The sequence below is a fragment of the Nomascus leucogenys genome, chromosome 17 (genome assembly GCF_006542625.1).
Source record: "Nomascus leucogenys isolate Asia chromosome 17, Asia_NLE_v1, whole genome shotgun sequence".
Classification (NCBI taxonomy): domain Eukaryota; kingdom Metazoa; phylum Chordata; class Mammalia; order Primates; family Hylobatidae; genus Nomascus; species Nomascus leucogenys.
Window position 1 is genome coordinate 91872901 of NC_044397.1, and position 24485 is coordinate 91897385.

At 54.1% G+C, this 24485-nt stretch overlaps 2 protein-coding genes across 4 annotated transcripts in view; both read right to left on the reverse strand.

The window, feature by feature from the left end:
* Nucleotides 1-4497: 4497 nt before the first annotated feature.
* Nucleotides 4498-14790, reverse strand: NMRK2 (nicotinamide riboside kinase 2). 3 transcript variants are annotated; one of them, XM_003277024.2, is made up of 8 exons: nucleotides 14715-14790; nucleotides 14202-14441; nucleotides 10000-10090; nucleotides 9377-9425; nucleotides 7865-8021; nucleotides 6650-6721; nucleotides 5840-5946; nucleotides 4498-4830 (listed from the first exon to the last, which is right to left on the reverse strand). In XM_003277024.2, the coding sequence occupies exons 2-8, from the start codon at nucleotides 14225-14227 to the stop codon at nucleotides 4640-4642; spliced, it is 693 nt and encodes a 230-aa protein (XP_003277072.2). In that variant the 5' UTR covers nucleotides 14228-14441; nucleotides 14715-14790; the 3' UTR covers nucleotides 4498-4639. The 3 variants fall into 3 exon arrangements, with proteins under 3 accessions (XP_003277072.2, XP_012358887.2, XP_012358888.2); XM_012503433.2 differs by having other exon boundaries at nucleotides 9377-9440; XM_012503434.2 differs by lacking the exon at nucleotides 14715-14790 and having other exon boundaries at nucleotides 4500-4830; nucleotides 5840-5879; nucleotides 6715-6721; nucleotides 14202-14294.
* Nucleotides 14791-19630: 4840 nt separating this feature from the next.
* ATCAY (ATCAY kinesin light chain interacting caytaxin) overlaps nucleotides 19631-24485 on the reverse strand; it is a 44253-nt gene continuing 39398 nt past the window's right edge. The window contains exon 13 of the mRNA XM_030796035.1: nucleotides 19631-23148. Coding sequence (XP_030651895.1) covers nucleotides 23139-23148 — 10 coding nt within the window. The 3' untranslated portion in view covers nucleotides 19631-23138. The remainder of the gene's footprint in view (nucleotides 23149-24485) is intronic.

Genomic DNA, 24485 nt, shown 5'->3' on the forward strand with positions numbered 1-24485 from the left:
GGTGCATAGCGACACCAGCCACCAACCCAGCAGCTGTGATAACTCCAAGCGCCTGGTGCTACGCTGAGCACACGAGGGAGGGAACTGAGGCACAGAGACAGCGTTTTACCTGCCTGGGGACAGCGGGCCAGGAAGTGGCAGAGCCTGCCTGGGTTTGGGCCGAGCAGGCTGGGTCCTGGAGCTGCCCGCCTGCAACCGGGGCTGCCTGGTCTCGGGGTGCCCTGTCTCTGTCGCTGACGGAGGGGTATTCCTAGGGGGACTAATTACAGGTGCATCTGCTGTGCATTTGGGGAGAATGAGTCACTGGTTCTGTTTGTGGAGGGCAGGGGCCGCGAGGCAGGCAGAGGTTAACCGACACCATCGCTGCACCCAGAATCCAGCTGTACTTGGACAGTGTTGGGTTGGGATTCTCTGGGCCCCTTAGATGGCTCTGGGAGGGGAGGGGGGTCTTCCTAGCAGGCGAGTGTGAAGACGAAAGGCCACATGGGGCTGGAGAAGGTCAGGGGGTTGGCATTCAACAGACCTGAGTTCAAATATCAGCTCTGCTGGGTGACCTTGGGCAAGTTTCTTTCCATCTCTGAGCCCTATAAGAATGGGTCATGGAATAATCTGACTTCTCAAGCTGGTTGGCTCCCATAAGGGTGACTCATCCTCCTGTTTCTCCCGGGAACACAGGACTTTGGGTGCTAACACCAGGAAAGTTCTGGGCAAACTGAGATGAGCTAGCTACTCTAGTGCTCTCGTTCCTATTTTTTTTTAACTTTTAGCAAAACACACAAAGCAAAATTTGCCATCTTAATCATTATTATTATTATTTTTTTTCCCGAGACAGAGTCTTGCTCTGTTGCCTAGGATGGAGTGCAGTGGCGTGATCTCAGCTCACTGCAACCTCTGCCTCCCCGGTTCAAGCTAGTCTTCTGCTTCAGCGTCCCAAGTAGCTGGGATTACAGGTGTGTGCCACCATGCCCAGCTACTTTTTGTATTTTTAGTAGAGATGGGGTTTCACCATATTGGCCAGGCTGGTCTCAAACTCCTGACCTCATGATCCACCTGCGTTGGCCTCCCAGCCAAGTTTTTTTTTTTTTTTTTTTTTTTTTTTTTTTTTTTTTTTTGAGCGGGTTCTCCCAGTGGAGTGCAGGGCTCCCACTGCCCCGCCCCCCCCCCCCCCCCCCCCCCCCCCCCCCCCCCCAATAAGTAGACGGGGTCCGACCACCTGCACCCGCCAAAGTATAAGGTTTTAATTAAAAATATTTTATTTTACTTTTTAAATTTAAATTTAATTTTTTTTGAGATGGAATCTTGCTCTGTCACCCCATCTGGAGAGCAGTGGTGCACTCTTGGCTCACTGCAACCTCCGCCTCCTGGGTTCAAGTGATTCTCCTGCCTCAGCCTCCCAAATAGCTGGGATTATAGGTGTGCACCACCACACCCAGCTAATTTTTGTATTTTTAGCAGAGACAGGATTTCACCATGTTGGCCAGGCTGGTCTCGAACTCCTGACCTCAGGTGATCTGGCTGCCTCGTTCTCCCAAAGTGCTGAGATTACAGGCATGAGCCACTGTGCCTGGCTAAGAATAACATTTTAAATTAAAAAAGAAACAGGGTCTCACTATGTTGCCTAGTCTGGTCTCAAACCCCTGGGCTCAAGTGATCCTCCTGCCTTGGCTTCTCAAAGTGCTTGGATTATAGGCGTGAGCCACTGATCTGGCCCCACAATATATTTTTTTTAAAGTAGAGACAGGGTCTTGCTATGTTGTCCAGGCTGATCTCAAACTCCTTGGTTCCTCCTATCTCAGCCTCCCAAAGTGCTGGGATTCACAGTTGTAAGTAACTACGCCTAGCTTGCTTTCTTTCTTTCTTCTTTCTTTCTTTCTTTCTTTCTTTCTTTCTTTCTTTCTTTCTTTCTTTCTTTCTTTCTTTCTTTTCTTTCTTTTCTTTCTTTCCTCTTTCTTTCTTTCTCTCTTTCTCTCTCTCTCTCTCTCTCCTCTCTCCTCTCTCTCTCTTCTTTCTTTCTTTCTTTCTTTTTTCCGAGATGGTGTCTTGTTCTGTTCCCCAGGCTGGAGTGCAATGGTGCAATCTTGGCTCACTGTAACCTTTACTTCCTGGGTTCAAGTGATTCTCCTGCCTCAGCCTCTCAAGTAGCTGGGACTACAGGCACGCCACCACCATGCCCGGCTAATTTTTGTATTTTTAGTAGAGACGGGGTTTTGCCATGTTGACCAGGCTGGTCTTGAACTCCTGACCTCAGGTGATCCACCCCTCTCTGTTTCCCAAAGTGTTGGGATTACAGGGGTGAGCCACCATGCCCGGCCTTGGCTTATTTCACTGAGCGTGACATCTTCAAGGATCATCCTGTTGTGCCCTGTGTCCAGATCCCCTTCCTTTTCATGGCTGAGTAATATGCCATTGTATGGATGGAGTACATTGTGTTCATTCATTCATCCATCTGTGGACACTTGCGTTGCCTCTACCTTTTGGCTGTTGTGGGTTGTGCTTCCGTGAACATGGCTGTGCAAGGATCTCTTGGAGTCCCTGCTGTGAATTCCTTGGGGCCTTGCCCAGGAGCAGGATTGCTGGGCCCTATGGTAATTCCATGTTTAATTCTGAGAAACGGCCAGACTCTTTCTCACCGTGCTCACTGTGTTCCATTTTCCACCGCAGAGCATAAGGGTTTTGCTCTCTCCACATCCTGGCCAACCCTTATCATCTTCGTTTTTTTAGTTGGTTACCCTGTGGCTACTGTTGCCCTTCTTGTTTTGTTTTTTTTTTTTTTTTTGAGATAGGGTCTTGCTCTGTCACCCAGCCTGGAGTGTAGTCATGCAATCATAACTCATTGCACCTCAACTTCCTCCCACCTCAAGGCTCAAGGGATCCTCCCGCCTCAGCCTCCCAAGTAGCTGGGACTACAGACATGTGCCATCATGCCTGGCTCATTTTTTGTAGAAACAGGGTCTCACAGCCGGGCATGGTGTTTCACGCCTGTAATCCCAGCACTTTGGGGGGCCTAGGCGGGTGGATCACCTGAAGTCAGGAGTTCCAGACCAGCCTGGCCAACATGGCGAAACCCCGTCTTTACTAAACGTACAAAAATTAGCTGGGCGTGGTGGTGCATGCCTGTGATCCCAGCTACTTGGGAGGCTGAGGCAGGAGAATCGCTTGAACCTGGGAGGTGGAGATTGCTGTGAGCCAAAATCGCGCCACTGCACTCCAGCCTGGGCGACAGAGTGAAACTCCGTCTCAAAAATAAATAAGTAAAAATAAATACATAAAAATAAAAACAGAAACAGGGTCTCACTCTGTTGCCCATGCTGGTTTCAAACTCCTGGGCTCAAGCAATCCATCCGCCTCGGCCTCCTGAAGTGCTGGGATTACAGGCATGGGCTACCACGCCTTGCTAATATTGTATCATTTTTTGTAGAGACGGGGATCTATGTTGCCAAGGCTGGACTGGAACTCCGGGGCTTAAGTGATCTTCCCACCTCAATCTCCCAAAGTGTTGGGATTACAGGCATGAACCTTTCTTTTTTTTTAAACAATAATGCCCAAGGTATCTGGGCTGCCAGGCAGGGCTTCTGCTGTCCTGGAACCACCTCTGTCATGTCTCTGTCCTGTCCTGGACTATTTTGGGCACAGTGACTGGCAGATCATCCTTACCACACTCTGTGCTTATGGTGAAGGACAAGCCTTGGCAAGCCACCTCTTCCACGTCATTCTCCCATTCCATATCCACTCCTGCTTCCCCTCCAGCACACAGACCTCAGACCCTCCCTGTGGCCCTGGACTCGACCTGGCCTACACCACACCGTTCAGCACACATTTTGCACAGAGGGGCAAATAGCAAATATTTTTGGCTTTCCAGGCTTTGCAGACAGACCTTCTCTGTTGGGGTGACTCAACACGCTATTATAGTACTAAAGCAGCCACAGGGCTGACACATGCAAATGGCAGGGGCCAGGTGCCAATAAAACTTTATTTATAGGCATTGGGAAAAAATTTTTTTTTGAGACAGGGTATCACTTTGTCACCCAGGCTGGAGTGCAGGGACCTGATCATAGCTCACGGCAGCCTCAACCTCTTGGGCTGAATCAATCTTCCTGTTTCAGCCTCCTGTGTAGCTGGGGCTATACAGGTGTACCACCACCATGCCCAGCTAATTTTTAATTTTTTTTTTTTCTTTTTGAGATGGATCTCTCTCTGTCACCCAGGTTGGAGTGCAGTGGCGCGATCTCGGCTCACTGCAACCTGCGCCTCCCAGGTTCAAGCAATTCTCCTGCCTTGGCCTCCCAAGTAGCTAGGACTACAGGCATCCACCACCATGCCTGGCTAATTTTTGTATTTTTAGTAGAGACAGGGTTTCGCCATCTTGGCCAGGCTGGTCTCGAACTTCTGACCTCAGATGATCCGCCCTCCTCGGCCTCCCAAACTGCTGGGATTACAGGCGTGAGCCACCGTGCCTGGCCTGATGGATCTTAAACAGAACACGGTAGACACCAACAGTTAAAAAAACAGGACCCAGTTTAATATTTAAGCTGCAGCGAGGTTACAGAGGCATCTTGGGGCTCAGTCCCTGAGCTCCGGGATGCCCAACTGGGAGTGGGGCTCCACTCTCCTACGTACAGACCACCCCATAGGGAAACAGTCACACGATGTCGGGCTGGGACACCGCAGGCCTGGCCGTTCTGTGGCCGCATCCGCGTCCGGGTCCCTGTGGCCTGGCTGGGCGAGCCAGGGAGGGGGCTGATTCCTGGGAGTGGTTCAGCAGCGAGTTCTGAATGTCTTCCAGGACTTCACGGAAGAGTTCCTCTCGGGACTTCATGCCGTCCAGGTAGACTGAAATCAGAAAGGCCACGGTCAGGGCCGCTGGGAGGAAGGGGCCAGAGCACAGGGGGAGGAGTGGACGGCTGGGTCAGGAGCAAGGAGATCTGCAGAGTCGGGCTGCTGGAGTCAGTTTCCCGGACCGACAGCAAGAGGGGGCCGGGTGCGGTGGCTCACACCTGTAATCCTAGCACTTTGGGAGGCCAAGGCAGGCGGATCACGAGGTCAGGAGTTCGAGACCAGCCTGGCCAACATGGTGAAACCCCATCTCTACTAAAAATATAAAAATTAGATCGGTATGGTGACGCACGCCTGTAATCCCAGCTACTCAGGAGGCTGAGGCAGGGGAATGGCTTGAACCTGTGAGGCAGAGATTGCCGTGAGCCAAGATCGCGCCACTGCACTCCAGCCTGGGCGACAGAACAAGACTCCGTCTAAACAACAACAAAAATAGCAAGAGGGACTGGGGGCGAGACTCACGGAGAAACATCCAGGTTTCCAAAGGTCCTGAATGGAGAGAGCTGAAGGGTGTTTAAAATGGTGGCCAGCTGCAGTGGCTCATGCCTGTAATCCTAGCACGTTGGGAGACCGAGGAGGGCAACTCCTGAGATCAGGAGTTCGAGACCAGCCTGGCCAACGTGGTGAAACCCTATTTCTATTAATAATACACAAATTAGGGGCTGGGTGCAGTGGCTCACGCCTGTAATCCCAGCTACTTGGGAGGCCAAGGCAGGCAGATCACCTGAGGTCAGAAGTTTGAGACCAGCCTGGCCAACATGGGGAAACCTCGTCTCTACTAAAAATACAAAATTAGCTGGGCGTGGTGGTGCATGCCTGGGAGGCTGTGGCAGGAGAATGGCTTGAACCTGGGAGGCGGAGGTTGCAGTGAGCCAAGATCGTGCCACTGCACTCCAGCCTGGGTGACAGAGTGAGACTCTGTCTTGAAAAAAAAAAAAAAAAAGATGGAGAGGGGCTGGGCTCAGGGTCCCCCCAGGGCAAGGCCTGGTCATGTTCAGCAGCTTACCCACTTCCACAGCGTTGGCCTCCATCTCCTGCCTATACTTCTGGTACATGGGCCACACGTGGCCGTCGAAGAGGCCGGGGGGATCAGGGACTGTGTAGTTGCGGGTACTGCAGAGGGAGAAGGCAAGGATGGCTTAGAGCACAGAAGGGTGATGCCAAGAATATACCTCCGATGGGGGTCCGAAACCTGTCACGGTCAGGGACAGAAGCTGTGAGCAAGGGGACCCTTGGTCAGAAGCCCTGGGCTGGAGGCTCCAACCTCTGGCATGTTCACCCTGCGGGCCCGGGAGATGCCCTGGGCAGGGTTGGGGTGGGCCATGCTATCCAGGCCTCGGGCTCTGGGCGCCTGGCACAGAGCTCCAGCCAGCTAAGTGCCCAGTGCCTGTGGCGTTGGGATGTGGCCTGTGTCCAGTGGCGTTTTCTTTTTTTTTTTTTTTTGAGGTGGAGTCTTGCTCTGTCGCCCAGGCTGGAGTGCAGTAGTGTGATCTCGGCTCACTGCAACCTCCGCCTCTCAGGTTCAAGCCATTCTCTTGCCTCAGCCTCCTGAGTAGCTGGGATTACAGGAGCCCACCACCATGCCTGGTTAATTTTTAAATTTTTAGTAGAGATGGGTTTCACTCTGTTGGCCAGGCTGGTCTCGAACTCCTGACCTCAGGTGATCCGCCTGCCTCGGCCTCCGGAAGTACTGAGGTTACAGCCCAGAGCCACTGCACCCGGCCCCCAGTGGCATTTTCTAGGTTACTGCTGGTTCCACCTGGTAATTCAAAACAGGGCCCTCGGGAGCCCACCACACCCCAGACACCAAGCGCACCTTCTCCTCCACTTGCACTCTTCATACGGGACGGTCAGGAAGTACCGGCGGCTGTACAAGTCCACCAGGGGCCTGGGCAGAGCGGGGGAGACATGGTCAGCACCTGTGAGCTTTCCTTCAACTGTGGTCAAAATATCCAACCCCCCAGCCTTGGCTGTCAGAGGGTGGCGAGCACATGGGGTAGTCTGGGCCAGTGAGTTTAGGGGTCAGGGAGGGAAGCTGAATTGGCCATCCCTGCAGCAGCCCCCCACAAAATTGATCATGCTTCTTCTCCAACTTGGACGGGCACAGAGAGACAGAATGTCTTGCTCAGGGCCACACAGTGAAGCCGGAGGGCGCGGCCCAGGTTACTGGTCTGCCCGAGAAGTCTGAGGTTCCAGAAGAAAGACTCAGTTTCCCCAAGAAGGGTGGCTGTTTGTCCCAGACTTGAGTTTTTTAGTTTTAATTTGTTTTTGAGATGGAGTCTCTCTCTGTCACCCAGGCTGGAGTGCAGTGGCACGATCTCGGCTCACTGCAACCTCCATCCCCCGGGTTCAAGCAATTCTCTTGCCTCAGCCTCCTGAGTAGCTGGGATTACAGGCACCCGCCACCACACCTGGCTAATTTTTTGTATTTTTAGTAGACAGGGTTTCGCCATGTTGGCCAGGCTGGTCTAGAACTCCTGACCTCAGGTGATCAATCTACCTTGGACTCCCAGCGTGCTGGGATTACAGGCGTGAGCCACTGTGCCTGGCTCCAGACTTGGGTTGATCCCAGCTCTGCCCCCAACTCCTGACTTCCCGTGGTGGCTCTGCTCCTGGGTCTCCTGCCTATTAAAATAGAGATGTGAGCCAGGCGTGGTGGCTCACGCCTGTAATCCCAGCGCTTTGGGAGGCCGAGGCGGGTGGATGGCTTGAGGTCGGGAGTTTGAGAACAGCCTGGTCCAATAGGGTGAAACCCCGTCTCTACTAAAAATACAAAAATTAGCCGGGTGTGGTGGCACAGGCCTATAATCCCAGCTACTTGGGAGGCTGAGGCAGGAAAATTGCTTGGACTGGGAGGCGGAGGTTGCAGTGAGTCAAGATCTCACCACTGCACTCCAGCCTGGGCAACAAGAGCAAAACTCTGTCTCAAAAAACAACAACAACAACAACAACAAAAAAAAACAAGCAAACAAGAGATGGCTACACCTGCCCAGGGAGGACCATGCCTGGGCCAGAGCCTGCAGATGCTCACTTGTAGCTGTAGAGCAGGAAGCCTTCCAGGAGGAGGATGTGGGTGTCCGAGGCCTCTGGCTGGACGCTGACCCCGTGGGCACGGGCAAACTTCTGCGGGCTGCTCAGCCAGGCCTGCACCGTGTCCAGCATGGCCTCCATGTCCAGGGACTCCAGCACTGGGGAGAGGGGAGCAGGCATTGCAGGAGGGCGGACCCCAGGGGACCGTGGAAGGGGAGCAGGTATTGCAGGAGGGTGGACCCCGGGGGACAGTGGATGGGGAACAGGCATTGCAGGAGGGCGGACCCCGGGGGACAGTGGATGGGGAACAGGCATTGCAGGAGGGCGGACCCCGGGGGACCGTGGAAGGGGAGCAGGCATTGCAGGAGGGCGGACCCGGGGGACAGCGGAGGGGGAGCAGGCATTGCAGGAGGGCGGACCCGGGGACCGTGGAAGGGGAGCAGGCATTGCAGGAGGGCGGACCCCGGGGGACAGTGGATGGGGAGCAGGCATTGCAGGACGGCGGACCCCGGGGACAGCGGAGGGGAGCAGGCATTGCAGGAGGGCGGACCCCGGGGGACCGTGGAAGGGGAGCAGGCATTGCAGGAGGGCGGACCCGGGGACAGCGGAGGGGGAGCAGGCATTGCAGGAGGGCGGACCCCGGGGACCGTGGAAGGGGAGCAGGCATTGCAGGAGGGGACCCGGGGACAGTGGATGGGAGCAGGCATGAGGAGGGTGGACCCAGGGACCGTGGAAGGGGAGCAGGCATTGCAGGAGGGCAGACCCGGGGGACGTGGAAGGGGAGCAGGCATTGCAGGAGGGCGGACCCCGGGGGACAGTGGATAGGGAACAGGCATTGCAGGAGGGCGGACCCCGGGGGACAGTGGAGGGGGAACAGGCATTGCAGGAGGCGGACCCCAGGGACCGTGGAAGGGAGCAGGCATTGCAGGAGGGTGGACCCAGGGACCGTGGAAGGGAGCAGGCATTGCAGGAGGGCAGACCCCGGGGACCGTGGAAGGGGAGCAGGCATTGCAGGAGGGCGGACCCCGGGGACAGTGGATGGGGAGCAGGCATTGCAGGAGGGCGGACCCCGGGGGACCGTGGAAGGGGAGCAGGCATTGCAGGAGGGCGGACCCCGGGGGACAGTGGAGGGGGAGCAGGTATTGCAGGAGGGCGGACCCCGGGGGACAGCGGAGGGGGAGCAGGCATTGCAGGAGGGTGGACCCCAGGGGACAGCGGAGGGGGAGCAGGCATTGCAGGAGGGCGGACCCCGGAGGACAGTGGAGGGGGAGCAGGCATTGCAGGAGGGCGGACCCCGGAGGACAGTGGAGGGGGAGCAGGCATTGCAGGAGGGTGGACCCGGAGGACAGTGGAGGGGGAGCAGGCATTGCAGGAGGGCGGACCCCGGGGGACAGTGGACGGGGAGCAGGTATTGCAGGAGGGCGGACCCCAGGGGACAGTGGATGGGGAGCAGGCGTTGCAGGAGGGCGGACCCCGGGGGACAGTGGGGCTTGGGGGTGATGCTTGTCCTTACCGTCCCACTGTTTGAAGCCATCTTCCCCAACTGCTATTTGGTCTTGGGGCTGAAACAGAGGAGCCTGAAGCTCAGGCTCGGTGCCCAGTCCTGCCTCACCCCCGCCCTGGGTGATGGAGTCTTAGGGGGTCCCTTGCTGGAGCTGCTGAGGTCCCTGAGGGGTGGGGGCTCTGGCTGACCCTCACATTCTCCCCAGACCATCAGTCATCTCATTAGCCCTCACCCCCACCCACACCCACGCAGCAAGCTGGGCTCAGAGTCCATTTTGCAGATGGGAAAGCGGAAGTGGAGAGGAATAAAGGGTATTTGCCCAGAAAGCCACAGCCGGCTGGCCCTGTTGAGGAATGGTGGTTTTCCCATCCGTCTAATCGGGGTCCCCACTGTAGGGATGTCCAGTGAGAATGGGCTGGGTATGAAATAGGTGCTCAGGAAATGGGAACACGACACCCGTCTCTGGCTCTCCTGGCCCAGTTTATCCCAGAGACTCCAGGAGGGGTCAGGCAGGGAGCGGAGCTGGTGCCCAGCCCACACGGACACTGGGCAGTGGAGGGCGGGGCTGGCTGGGCCTGGCTGCCCACGCTGCGTCCCCTCCCGGCTCCACCTTCCCGGGCGAGGGCGGGCACCTTGAAGAAGTCATCCTGATGGATCACGCAGCAGTTGGGCAGGGCTCTGAGCAGGCTGTTGGTCAGCGTGGTCTTGCCGCCGTTGGTCATGCTGGGGAGACAGTGTGTGCATGAGACTGCCTGGGCTCCCCCCAAGAAGGTCAGGGTGCTCAGAAAGGGGCCTGAGGTGCAGCCTGGGCTCCCCGGGGCCTGTCCATGTCTCAGGGTCTTCCTGCAAATGAGCTCCCAGGATTTTTTTTTTCTTTTTCTTTTTTTTTTGAGACCGAGTCTGGCTCTGTTGCCCAGGCTGGAGTGCAGTGGCGCGATCTCAGCTCACTGCAAGCTCCGCCTCCTGGGTTCAAGCAATTCTCCTGCCTCAGCCTCCTGAGTAGCTGGGATTACAGGCGCCTGCCACCATGCCTGGCTGATTTTTGTGTTTTTAGTAGAGACGGGGTTTCTTTCTTTCTTTCTTTTTTTTTTTTTCCCAGAAGGAGTTTCACTCTGTTGCCCAGGCTGGAGTGCAGTGGTGCGATCTTGTCTCACTGCAATCTCTGCCTCCCAGGTTCAAGCAATTCTCCTGCCTCAGCCTCCTGAGTAGCTGGGATTACAGGCGCCTGCCACCATGCCTGGCTGATTTTTGTGTTTTTAGTAGAGACGGGGTTTCTTTCTTTCTTTCTTTTTTTTTTTTTTTCCAAGAAGGAGTTTCACTCTGTTGCCCAGGCTGGAGTGCAGTGGTGCGATCTTGGCTCACTGCAGTCTCTGCCTCCCAGGTTCAAGCAATTCTTTTGCCTCAGCCTCCCAAGTAGCTGGGATTACAGGCGTGCGCCACCACACTTAGCTAATTTTTGTGTTTTTAGTAGAGACGGGGTTTTGCCATGTCGGCCAGGCTGGTCTCGAACTCCTAACCTCAGGTGATCTGCCTGCTTCAGCCTCCCAAAGTGCTGGGATTACAGGTGTGAGTCACCGTGCCTGGCTTTTTGTTTGTTTGTTTGTTTGTTTTTGTTTTGAGACACAGTCTTGCTCAGTCGCCCAGGCTGGAGTGCAGTGGCGTGATCTTGGCTCACTGCAAGCTCCGCCTCCCAGGTTCACGCCAGCCATTCTCCTGCCTCAGCTTCCTGAGTAGCTGGACACACGCCCGCCACCACGCCCGGCTAATTTTTTGTATTTTTAGTAGAGATGAGGTTTCACCGTGTTAGCCAGGATGGTCTCGATCTGACCTCATGATCTGGCCGCCTTGGCCTCCCAAAGTGCTGGGATTACAGGCGTGAGCCACTGCACCCGGCCCCCCCCTTTTTTTTTTTTTTTTTTTTTTTTTTTTTGAGACAGAGTTTCTCTCTGTTGCCCAGGCTGGAGTGCAGTGGCACCATCATAGCTCACTGCAGGCTCGAACTCCTGGGCTCAGGCGATCCTCCCACCTCGGCCTCCCGAAGTACTGAGATTATAGGTGTGAGCCACCACACCCAGTCCTAGGATTAGACTTAAATATAAAACACAACTGTAAAACTGTAGTGAAGACAGGACATTTGTATTCACAGAGGCTTTCTGGGCAAAGAAAAGAGGCAGAAAGCACAAACACACAAAAGCTAATGTACACAGACGTGGCGTGCACCCAGAATATTCTATGTCCTCCTCTGATGTGTGGGCTCATGTCATCCTTACTAAAACACAGGAGGTGGGACCATTCACCTTTTTTTTTTTTTTTTTTTTGAGACAGAGTTTCGCTCTTGTCGCCCAGGCTGGAGTGTAATGATGCCATCTTGGCTCACTGCAACTTCTGCCTCCTGGGTTCAAGAGATTCTCCGGCCTCAGCCTCCCAAGTAGCTGGGATTGCAGGCATGCACCACCACACCCAGCTAATTTTTGTGTTTTTAGTAGAGATGGGGTTTTGCCATGTCGTCCAGGCTGTTCTCAAACTCCTAACCTCAGGTGATCCACCTGCCTTGGCCTCCCAAAGTGCTGGGATTACAGGTGTGAGCCCGGCCCACCTATCTTTACAGATAAGGAAACTGATTTACTCTCAGCAGGGCTTAAAAAAAAAAATAAAACAGCACCGGCCATGCACGGTGGCTCATGCCTGTAATCCCAGCACTCTGGGAGGCCGAGGCGGGAGGATCGCTCGAGCTCAGGACTAGCCTGGGCAACATAGGAAGACCCCACCTTAACAAAAAATTAAAAACTAGCCAAGTGTGGTGGTGCATGCCTGTAGTCCTAGCTACTTGGCAGGCTGAGATGGGAGGATCACCTGAGCCTGGGAGTTCGAGGCTGCAGTGAGCTGTGATCACCCCACTGCAGTCCAGTCTGGGTGAGAGTGAAACCCTGTCTTTAAATAAATAAATAGATAATATAAACAATCTTAGCTGGTTGCGGTGGGTCATGCCTGTAATCTCTGCACTTTGGGAGGCAGAGGCAGGCAGGTCACCTGAGGTCAGGAGTTTGCGATCAGCCTGGCCAACCTGGTGAAACCCTGTCTCTAGTAAAAATACAAAAATTAGCCAGGCGTGGTGGTGGGTGCCTGTAATCCAAGCTACTGAGGAGGCTGAGGCAAGATAATTGCTTGAACTCAGGAGTCAGAGGTTGCAGTGAGCTGAGATCATGCCACCCCACTCCAGCCTTGGTGACAGAATGAGATTTTGTCTCAAAAAAAAAAAAAAAAATTAATAAATAAAAAATAAAATAAAAAAAGGACTGATGGAAAAAGAGGACCCCTATATCATATCCAGAAGGGGCAGGTTAGAAAAATGTCTAATGTTGGTCAGGTGTGGTGGCTCCCACCTGTAATCCCAGCACTTCGAGAGGCTGAGGCAGGAGGATTACTTGATCCTGGGAGTTTCAGACCAGCCTGGGCAACCTAGTGAGACTCCCATCTGTATTATAAAATTTAAAAACCAATTTTTAAAATGTAAGCCCTCAGGTATTAATAATTTTTTAAATAAAAATTAATACAAAGAAAGTGCCTGACATGAATCCAAGTTATCTTGTGCCCTGGGTGGGCTGTGACATTTGCAGCGCTGAGTGCAAAATGAAAATTCAAGGCGTCTTATTCTAAAAATATTAGGGGCCGAGCACAGTGGCTCACGCCTGTAATCCCAGCACTTTGGGAGGCCGAGACGGTTGGATCACTTGAGATCAGGAGTTCGAGACCAGCCTGGCCAACATGGTGAAACACCCATCTCTACTAAAAACACAAAGTTTAGACAGGCACGTGGTGCACGCCTGTAATCCCAGCTACTTGGGAGGCTGAGGCAGGAGAATTGCTTGAACCTGGGAGGCGGAGGTTGCAGTGAGCCGAGATCACTGTGCTCCAGCCTGGGTGACAGAGCAAGACTCTGTCTCAAACAACAACAACACCCCCACCCCCCCCAAAAAAAAACCCAAAAAACAAAAAATACGAAATTCAAGAGGGAGGCCGGCTAGCATTAGACCAAGCTCCCGTCCCTTCTGAGGCAGAGGTGTGAGCCCCACAAAGCCAGCCCTGCTGGTTACAGAGAGTTTGAATCTCCTCTAGCTTGAGGTCACCTGAGAGAGGCTCCAAATGCACAGTCATGTGGAATGACATTTTGGGGACCCCGCCCCACCTGCCCACGTGTCAGTCCCCGATTTAGCTAGGACAGCCCCGAGGCGGGAGGAGGGTTCACCAGAGCTTTAGTTAATTTTCTATCCCTACTGATTTTTTGAGCTGCAGTCTCACTCTGTCGCCCAGGCTGGAGTGAAGGGGCATTATCTCGGCTCACTACAACCTCCATCTCCCGGATTCAGGTGATTCTCCCACCTCAGCCTACCCAGTAGCTGGGATTACAGGCGCGCACCACCGTGCCCGGCTAATTTTTGTATTTTTAGTAGAGACGGGGTTTCACCATGTTGGCCAGGCTGGTCTCAAATTCCTGACCTCAGGCGATCCATCCGCCTCGGCCTCCCAAAGTGCCAGGATTCCAGGCCTGAGCCACCGTGTCTGGTCTATTTTTTTTTTATGCTGAGTATAATTGGAAGGTGACGGGAATAATTTCCATTTAAAAAATGAAATACTGGGCTCAGTGTCCAGCCCCCCTCCCCACTGGGGACACCGAGACCCCGAGGGCAGAAAATCCGCCCTGCACTCAGACCTCGGGCGGCGCGTCGGTGACCTCAGGCGCCGGGCATCCCTCCATTCATTCCCGGGCCTCCCGCTCTGCGCTCACACGGGGCTTTGCCCCGCGGGGCCGCCCACCAGTTCCCCCCGCGCTCACCCTCCGATGCCCACGATGAGCTTCATGCTGGCGCGGAGGGGCGGCGGGGACGACTTCCAAGGCAGCCCGGGTAGGGCGCGACCACGCAGTGCGCTCCGGAGCGCGTCCCGGCTTCATTGAGAAAACCTGGCGCCTTTATAGGTCTCGGCAGCCTGGAGGCCGCCCCGGGAGAGGTGGCCCGTGGGGGTGGGGCGGAGGCGCCGGCACCTGTTCCCTCCGCCGAATGGAAATAGCTCCAGGCTGCCTTTTGCCTAAATTAGTCACGAGCTGGCCGGGCCGGGGGCTGCCTCTTCCCTCCTCCCACCTCCCTGCCCTCTCTCCACTCCCTCCTCCCCTCCCCCCCTTCTTACCCCCTCCTTCCTCCTCTCCACTCCCACCCCCTTCCCTCCTCCTGGCCAGAGAGCTCAGATCAGCAGCCCCACACTTCCCTCCCTAAAAATATCCCACTCTGTGTCCTGTGGCCTGACCCTGACATTAAGACTGGTTCTCGTGGCGTCAAGGAAGGGAACTCACCCACCCCCGCCCGCACAGCAGCCCTAGAGGCCGGGGCCCTGCGGGGAGCTTCCTTTTCCAACGAGGTCGAGGCCAAGGTGGGCTTAAGATCCTTAGCAGTGAATCACAAGATAGCCTTGCCCTGGTGACCGTGGGGCCCAGCCACAAGATCTCAGCGTGACACCAGGGACCATTCATCCAGTGCCTGCCTTGTGGCTGGAGTCATTTGACTGGGGGCCGGCGGGGCGGGGAGGGGGGTAATGGGGAGGAATGACACTCTGCTGCTCCTCTCTTCTACTGGTAAAGGTAAATATTCTCCTATTAGATGTTTTTATTATTATTTTTTTAAATTTGAGATGGGGCCGGGCGCAGTGGCTCATGCCTGTAATCCCAGCACTTTGGGAGGCCGAGGCGGGCGGATCACGAGCTTAGGAGTTCGAGACCAGCCTGGCCAGCATGGTGAAACCCCGTCTCTACTAAAAATCCAAAAAAAATTAGCTGGGCCTGGTGGCACAGGCCTGTAGTCCCAGCTACTTGGGAGGCTGAGGCAGGAGAATTGTTTGAACCTGGCAGGTAGAGGTTGCAGTGAGCTGAGATTGTGCCACTGCACTCCAGCCTGGGCGACAGAGCGAGACTCCATCTCAGAAAATAAAATAAAATAAAATAATAAATTTGAGACGGAGTTTTGCCCTGTCACCCAGGCTGGAGTGCAGTGGTACCATCTCGACTCACTGTAACCTCTGCCTTCCAGGTTCAAGCGATTCTCCTGCCTCAACCTCCCCAGTAGCTGGGATTATAGGCAAGCACCACCACGCCCAGATAATTTTTGTATTTTTAGTAGAGACGGGGTTTCACCATGTTGGCCAGACTGGTCTTGAACTCCTGACCTCAGGTGATCCGCCTGCCTCAGGCCTCCCAAAGTGCTGGGATTACAGGTGTGAGCCACCACGCCCAGCCTACATTTTTAAATTTTTTGAGACAGGGTCTCGCTCTGTGGCCCAGGCTGGAGTGTGCTGATGTGATCACGGCTCACTGCAGCCTCAACCTCTCAGACTGGAGCGATCTTTCTGCTTCAGCCTCCCAAGCAGCTGAGACTGCAGGTTCACACCACCACACCTAACTTTTTAATTTTTTGTAGAGATGGGGTCTTGCTATGTTGCCCAGGTTGGTCTTGAACTCCTGGCCTCAAGTGATGATTCCTCCACCTCGGCCTCCCAAAGTGCTGGGATTACAGGCATGCGACGCCTCTCCCCGCCAGAAAATAATTTTTCTGATGCTTCTTAAAATAGTAAGGCTGACTTTGTTGAGGGGGGTGGGGGACTACTACCATGGGGTTTTGTAGTACGGGAGGGAGATTGGATTCAATCTTCTCTCCTTCCACCAATACAAGGAAAAGTGGGGAATTATAGCCCAGGAGCAGGGGGTGATCAGAAGATGGGAAGTGACCAGGAAGGTGGGGTGATAGGACGGCCAAGTTTGTATGTCTGTATGTAGTCAGAGATCAATACACCAAAGAGAGAGAGAATTTTTAGGAGATGAGGTCTTGTTACATTGCCTAGGCCAGTCTCGAACTCCTGGCCTCAAGTGATCCTTCCTCCTCAGCCTCCCAAAGTACTGGGATTACAGGCTTAAGCCACCACGCCTGACCAGTGATGTACTTTATGAGTCCTGTTAACAGAACTGTGACCCTGGACTTCAAGAGCTCTTGCAAAATGTACGGGAAATCTTGGGGCATTCATGAGGAAAGCTCAGAAAAGCAGTCAGCCACAGGATCTGCGACAGTGTGGCGGGGTGGCTGTGTCTGTAGCCGGAGCTCCTCCAGGTGCTCAAGCAGGCACCCAGGAAAGCCCGGCTCCTGGGCTTCACCTCTGGCCCAGATTCGGTGGCAAGAATTTCCTGGCAGCCTCTTGGTGGGGCATGTGGCCCAGGGCCTCAGGTGACAGTGATGTGCCCAGATACAGGCCCTGGCAGGGCACCTCTGGGAGGCCTCCCTGTGCCAGCCCACCCCGGCGGGAAGGAGAGGGAGAAGCCACAGGGGCTACAAATGCCTGCCAGTCCCCAAGCAGTCCCAGGTCCCAGGGTATTGATTAGCGACCTCACTGCCACATGATGCAGTGATCCTATTTACATGAAATGCCCAGGACACGCCAATCCACAGGGACAGGAAGGGGTAGCGTGGGTGCCAGGGGCTGGGGGAGGTGGGTGGGGATGACTGTGGCTGCTAGGGATGGATTTACTTTTGGGGTAATGGAATGTTCTGGAACTTGATAGAGGTGATATTTGCAAAACATTGTGAAGGTACTGAGAACCGCAGAATGCACTCTTAAAAATGGTTAATTTTATATTAAGTGACTCTCATCTTGATTTATTAAAAAAGTGTCTGTTTGGCTGGGCGCGGTGGCTCATGCCTGTAATCCCAGCATTTTAGGAGGCTGAGGCAGGCCTATTACTTGAGGTCAGGAGTTCGAGACCATCCTGGCTAACACGGTGAAACCCCATCTCTACTAAAAATACAAAAAATTAGCCAGGCATGGTGGCGGGCACCTGTAGTCCCAGCTACTCAGGAGGCTGAGGCAGGAGAATGGCGTGAGCCCGGGAGGTGGAGCTTGCAGTGAGCCGAGATGTTGCCACTGCACTCCAGCCTGGGCAGCAGAGCAAGACTCCATCTCAAAAAAAAAAAAAATGTTTGCAGTGGCTCACTACTGTAATCCCAGCATTTTAGGAGGTCAAGGTGGGAGGATCGCTTGAGGCCAGGATTTCAACACCAGTCTGGGCAACCTTGTGAGACCTCTGCCTCCTCACCTCCCACCGTCTCTACCAAAAAATAAAAAAAATTAGCTGGGTATGATGGCGTGCTTCTGTAGTCCCAGCTACTTGGGAGGCTGAGGCAGAAGGATCCCTTGAGCTCAGGAGGCTGAGGCTGCAGTGAGCTGAGATTGCATCACTGCACTCTAGCCTGAGCAACAGAGGAAAACCCTGATTAAAAAAAAAAAAAAAAGCCTGGGCGCAGTGGCTCACGCCTGTAATCCCAGCACTTTGGGGAGCCAAAGCAGGAGAACTACTTGAGGTCAGGAGTTTGAGACCAGCCTGGCCAACATGGCGAAACCCCATCTCTACTTAATACAAAAATTAGCCAGGCATGGGGGTGCGCCCCTGTAATCCCAGCTACTCGGGAGGCTGAGGCAGGAGAATTGCTCGAACCCGAGAGGCAGAGGTTGCAGTGAGCTGAGATTGTGCCACTGCACTCCAGTCTGGGTGACAGAGTGAGACTCCGTCTCAAAAAATAAAAAAAAGTAATTATGGTAATAGAAAGTAACCAAACGATGAAGCCTTTAATTTAGTCCTGGGTTTTTCTGAAACACTGGTGGCAGCTGCTCCGGCCCTCAGGCCTCTCTCTGGCTGCCCCAACTCTGCCTGCCCCAGGCCTTTGTCCCCATGTGTCACTGTGCCGGGGACACCCCTCCTTCTGCTGGCTTGGCTGACAGCTGCTTGTGTATTGCTTCTCTGATCAGAAAGGTCCCTTCCTCCTGGTCCCCAGGAAGGTCCCACGTCCCTGGGTTTAGCCTGCCCCTTGTGCTGGGAGTGGTATGAGGGACTGGACCCCCTGTGCCCGAAATGAATGAAAGAGTGAGTGAGGTTTTCTTTACTGTTTTTTTTTTTTTGAGATGGAGTCTTGCTCTGTCACCTGGGCTGCAATGCAGTGGTGCGATCTCTGCTCACTGCAAGCTCCGCCTCCTGGGTTCACGCCATCCTCCTGCCTCAGCCTCCTGAGTAGCTGGGACTACAGGTGCCTGCCACCACGCCGGGCTAATTTTTGTATTTTTAGTAGAGACGGGGTTTCGCCATGTTGGCCAGGCTGTTCTTGAATGCCTGACCTTAGGTGATCCACCCGCCTCAGCCTCCCACAGTGCTGGGATTACAGGCGTGAGCCACCGCGCCCGGCCTTCTTTTCTTTTTTTTTTTTTTGGTGGGGGTTCAGAGTCTCTTTTGCCCAGACTGGAGTGAAGTGGCGCGATCTTGGCTCATTGCAGCCTCCGCCCCCCGGGTTCAAGTGATTCTCCTGGCTCAGCCTCTCGAGTAGCTGGGATTACAGGCATGCACCACCATGCCTGGCTAATTTTAGTATTTTTAGTAGAGACGGGGTTTTGTCACATTGGCCAGGCTGGCCTCAAACTCCTGACCTCAAGTGATTCACCTGCCTCGGCCTTCCAAAGTGTTGGGATTACAGGTGTGAGCCACCGTGCCTGGCCGTGAATGAGGTTTTCAAGAAACCTCTCAGGGCAATCAGAGACTCCGTGCAGTGGGATAAAGGAGGGGGCTGTCACCTCCAAACTGGGAGCGGCTCCCCAGGATCCCAGCACCAGCTCCACCCTCTTTATCCCTTCCATCCACCCACGAAGACCCCACTTTTCCCCTAAAGGGCACCTGCTGGCATAAACACCACTGGAGCACAGTGGTGTGACTTTGGGACCTGCTGGTGACAGAGACATCAAGGTGGGTATGATATAGCCACCGCACAGTGTCCCCACTAGGTGGACGGAGAGAATTGGCAGGCGTGATCCCCGCTCACTGCAGCCTCCGCCTCCCGGGTTCAAGTGATTCTCCTGCCTCAGCCTCCCGAGTAGCTTGGACTACAGGCATGCACCACCACGCCCTGCTAATTTTTGTATTTTTAGTAGAGAAGGTGTTTCACCATGTTGGCCAGGCTGGTCTGGAACTCCTGACCTCCCAAGTAGCTTGGACTACAGGCACCCGCCATCATGCCTGGCTGATTTTTGTATTTTTAGTAGAGACGGTGTTTCACCATGTTGGCCAGGCTGGTCTGGAACTCCTGACCTCAGGTGATCCTCCCACCTCCGCCTCCCAAAGTGCTGGGATGATAGGCATGAGCCACTGGGCCCTGCCTCTTACTAGTATTGAAAAGGAACAAACCTCCCTTCTCAGTGATAGTTTCTTTATTCCACATAAAAGTCCCCCCAAAGCTCATGGAGACGATGTCTTAACATCACGACCGTCATCAATCATAATGATGATTTCTGTTCTGAAAAATCGCAAAACTCATCGTTGGAAGGATGGGCGTGCTGACCAGGACTTTGGGGGAGGGTTTATGACGCATCCCACATGTCACCGGAGGGAAACCCAACATCCTTTTACGAGGAGGCGTCGGGGTCCATTGCATTTTGGCCAAAACCACACCCCCCACCCTGATACAAATCCATCTCAGAGCCCATCTGTGGACGGTGCAGGTTGTGGCCCAGCTGGGAACGGTGGCCCCGGCTGTTTGACCTCGGCATGCCTGCCGACAGGTGGCCTCACCGGGGGCCTCATTTGCTCTGGAGGGTCCGCTGGGGCTGAGTTGGGGTCTTCAGTTTCGCCTGCCTGTTGTCTGTGACTGCTGGTGATCCAAAGGGGCGTGGTTGGGCCACGGCATAATGGGCAGAACCCCTGGAGTTTCTGGTGGGGCAGAATGTTTAGCCGGCAGGCACCTTCTGGGTCAGGTAGGGCCTTACTTGTCACTTGGTTGCTGCTGTAGACACTCAATTATTAGGTGCCCGATTGGGTGGAATGAGTTCTTTCCTGTCCCCGTCTCCTGTCTGTGACTTGGAAGTGGCCCCAGTCTTCCATGAAGGTTAAGGCCCAGGAGTTCTTGTCACTGTTGGGTTAGAACGATTCATGCTGGAGCCATGAGCCTTTGGTAACCTGGGACAAATTGTGGCAGCTGGGCCTGGCTGGCATCTATCTGCTGGACCCTCTCTCCTCCGGGCAGTCTGATACTCAGGGTTCTGTCATTTTTTTTTTTTTTTTTTTTTTTTTGAGTCAGAGTCTTGCTCTGTCTCCCAGGCTGGAGTGCAGTGGCGCAATCTCGGCTCACTGCAATCTCTGCCTCCTGGGTTCCAGCTATTCTCCTGCCTCAGCCTCCTGAGTAGCTGGGATTACAGGCATGCGCCACCACACCCAGCTAATTTTTGTATTTTTAGTAGAGACGGGGTTTCACTATGTTGGCCAGCCTGGTCTCGAACTCCTAACCTCAGGTGATCCGCCTGTCTCGGTCTCCCGAAGTGCTGGGATTACAGGCGTGAGCCACCGTGCCCAGCCACTTCTGTCATCTTGTGTTGGCTTTGGCAGCGACACCATTCACTGGGGTGGGAATTCGGGACAGGGTCTTGCCCCTGCGCCCAGGATTTGACATTTGGGAAACAAATGTTAAAACCCTACCATGTCTCTAAATGTCCCAGCCTCTCCAGGGCAATGCTGAGACACAGAGGTGTCCCTTCACAGCCGGTGGCTCCACGGGAACCTGCAGGCATAAGCCCGCTCAGAAACCCCGCCTTCCTCATGGCAGGAGTTGCTGGCTTTTGGGGATGGGACTCGCGCAGGACCCCGTCCCACAGGGCAAATCTTTCTGTATCACTGCCCGTCAGCACTAAATACCACCAGTTCCCTGCCATCATTGTTGGAATAACCCCAAATGCAATTCCTTGCAGTCTCAGGTCAAGATGCACTGGACGCTTTCACTGAGGCTCAGTTAATTGTGGGTCTGGTTGGCCTAGCCTGGATAGCACTTGCTGAGAGGGCAACCACAGAGCTAGGAAGAAGGGCCTGGAGAATGTGCCTGCTCTACTCGCTGTCTGCTCAAGACTGATAGACACTAAGACATTTAGGATTAGAGGGAATCTCGTGAGCAACTCTCTGCAAACACTGTCCATTCTTTTCTTTTCTTTTTATTTTGAGACGGAGTTTTGCTCTTGTTGCCCAGGCTGGAGTGCAGTGGCGTGATCTTGGATCACTGCAACCTCTGCCTCCTGGGTTCAAGCAATTCTCCTGCCTCAGCCTCCCGAGTAGCTGGGATTACAGGCATGCGCCACCGTGCCCGGCTAATTTTTGTATTTTTATTAGAGACTGGTTTCGCCATGTTCACCAGGCTGGTCTTGAACTCCTGACCTCAGGTGATCCACCCACCTCAGCCTCCCAGAGTGCTGGGATTACAGGCATGAGCCACTGTGCCCTGACTATTTTTTATTTTTTTTTTGAGACAGAGTCTTGCTCTGTCACCCCGGCTGGAGTGCAGTGGCATGATCTTGGCTCACTGCAATCTCTGCCTCTCAGGTTTAAGTGATTCTTGTGCCTCAGCCTCCCAAGTAGCTGGGATTACAGGTGCCTGCCACCACGCCTGGCTAATTTTTGTATTTTTAGTAGAGATGAGGTTTCACCATGTTGGCCAGGCTGTTCTCAAACACCTCACCTCAGGTGATCCGCCTGCCTCGGCCTCCCAAAGTCTGGGATTACAGGCGTGAGCCATCGTGCCTGGCCCAGCCTTTTCTTAAATGCTTCCAGAGACAGGGAGCTCAGTGCTTCTAGAGTCCATCTGACCAGTGACTGGCATTTGGACTGTATTACAAAAGTCTGTCTTCTTTTTCCTAGGGAAATTTGCCTCCCGAACAAGAACCCGCTGGTCCAAGCTCTGAATGCAGGTGGCTGCGGCCAGCGCACTGGATTTATCTTCCCGAGTGACTCCTGAAACACTCAAACGCCCGATAACCTGTATCTTCCTTTTGCTAGGTCTGCCTATTTCAGAGCCAGCTTCTGAGGCTCTGCTGTTCCAACCCGGAACAGCGCTAGCGTGTCCCAGACTGACACCGGGTTGGGGGAGCAGCAAGGTCCACATATCTCATTCCTTGGTGGGAGGTGTTGACTGGGTTTGCCCGGTGGCTTGGCATCTGAATTAAAGGGGCTTGAGAATGTTCTAGAATACTGGGGTGTCATTTTGCAATCGGAGCACAAGGATGGTTGGCAGCAGCTCTTCTTGTGCAATGGGCTCTGATCCTCTCAAAGGAGCTGGGTGTCATTATGAGCGAGAAGGGGGCGGGTCAAATGAAAAACCATGGGTGTGAAGTTTGGACATAAGGTCGGAGGCCAGGAGGTACCCCAGGACATGGCCCCCTCATAGGGGGGTTGAGCTTCTAGGTCTGGGGCCGCGTTCTGGGGGGAAAGGCACAGGAAAGGACGCAGACCCAGCCGGGGTGGCGGTGGGCGTCTGTGGCTCCAGCCTGGAGCGGGTGACAGGTAAGAGAAGGTTCTTGAATCTTGTATCCAGCTCTGACCACAGGGGCTGCGAGCAGGAGCGGAGGCCACCGACGCCACACGGGCCACCCTCTGCGCTTCTTGCCTTCCTCGGCTGAGAGTTCGTGAGTGTGGAAGGGTGAGGGGCTCAGAGCTGGGCCCTCTTCTGGAACGCACAAATACTGCATCGTTAAAAAAAAAAATAAAACGTTTTCAAGCAGCTGAAAAGGATGCTGGGTTTCAGAGATGAAGGGAGGGGCTGGCACCCTTGGAAGATTGGGACTCAGGATGAGGCAGGATGAGATCTGGGGCCAGTGGGCGTCTGACGGAGGTTTTCTGGCATCTGGAATCTTCTTCCATGTCCTTCGTTATGCTCACGTCACCTCAGGACATGCTAGGGAGGGAAAGACACAGGCCAAGTTATTGCTGTTAATGTTAAAAGTGCAAAATGCGCTTCCACATGTATGTAGTTCAAAAGAATGATCCCACCCAACATGGGTGAGCTCCCAGCAGCAAGAGTGGCACATGCCCTTCAGGGCCTGGCTCCTGCCACCCACTTTCTAAGTGTGGCTCTGAGGGCCTCCTTCCTGGTGCTTCAGACTGGCACCCTCAATCAGCCTGGAGGGAGGCTTCAACCCACCCACCCACTAACCAACCATACAACCACCCACACATCTATCCACCACCCATCCATCCATCCACACGCTCACCCACCCATGCATTCATCCCTCTGCCCACCCATCCAGCCACTCACTCATCCATCCATCCACCCATCCACCCACCCACCCACACATCCATCCATTCGTCATCCATCCATCCATCCATCCATCCACTCACCCATCTATTCAACCATCCATCCATACATCCACCCACCTATCCATTCATCCATCTGCCCACCCAACAATCCACCCACTCATCCATCTGTCCATCCATCCATCCATCCATCCATCCATCCATCCATCCATCCACCCACCCACTCATCCATCTAGCCATCCATCCATCCAACCAACCATACAACCACCCACACATCTATCCATCCATCCATCCATCCATCCATCCATCCATCCATCCACCCACCCATCCAACCAACCATACAACCACCCACACATCTATCCATCCATCCATCCATCCATCCATCCATCCATCCACCCACCCACCCACCCACCCACCCATCCATTCATCCATCTGCTCACCCATCCAGTCACTCACTCATCCACCCACCCACCCACTCACCCATCCATCTACCCATCCATCCATCCACCCACCCATTCATCTACCCAACCATTCATCCAACCAACCATTCATCTACCCATTTACCCATCCATATGCCTACCCATCCATCTATCCATCAGTCCATCTTTCCGTCCCTCCACCCATCCATTCATCCACCCATCCATCCATACAGTCAACCTCCACCCATCCATCCATCCATCCATTTATCCATCCATCCATCCACCTATCATCCATCTATCCTCCCATCCCTCCACTCATTCATTAATCTATCCATCCACCCATCATCCAACTATCCTTCCATCCATCAACTCATCCATCCATTTATCCATCTGTCCACTCATCCATCCATCCATTTATCCACCTATCCATTCATCCATTCAACTATTGCTTCTTACAATTCCTTCTTTTGTGTTTTTAATCTTTTAAAACATGCTTACTATATCTTCTCCACCTAAGGATCTCCAGGCAGGATCTAATTCTGCTGTTTGTTGTCTCTGC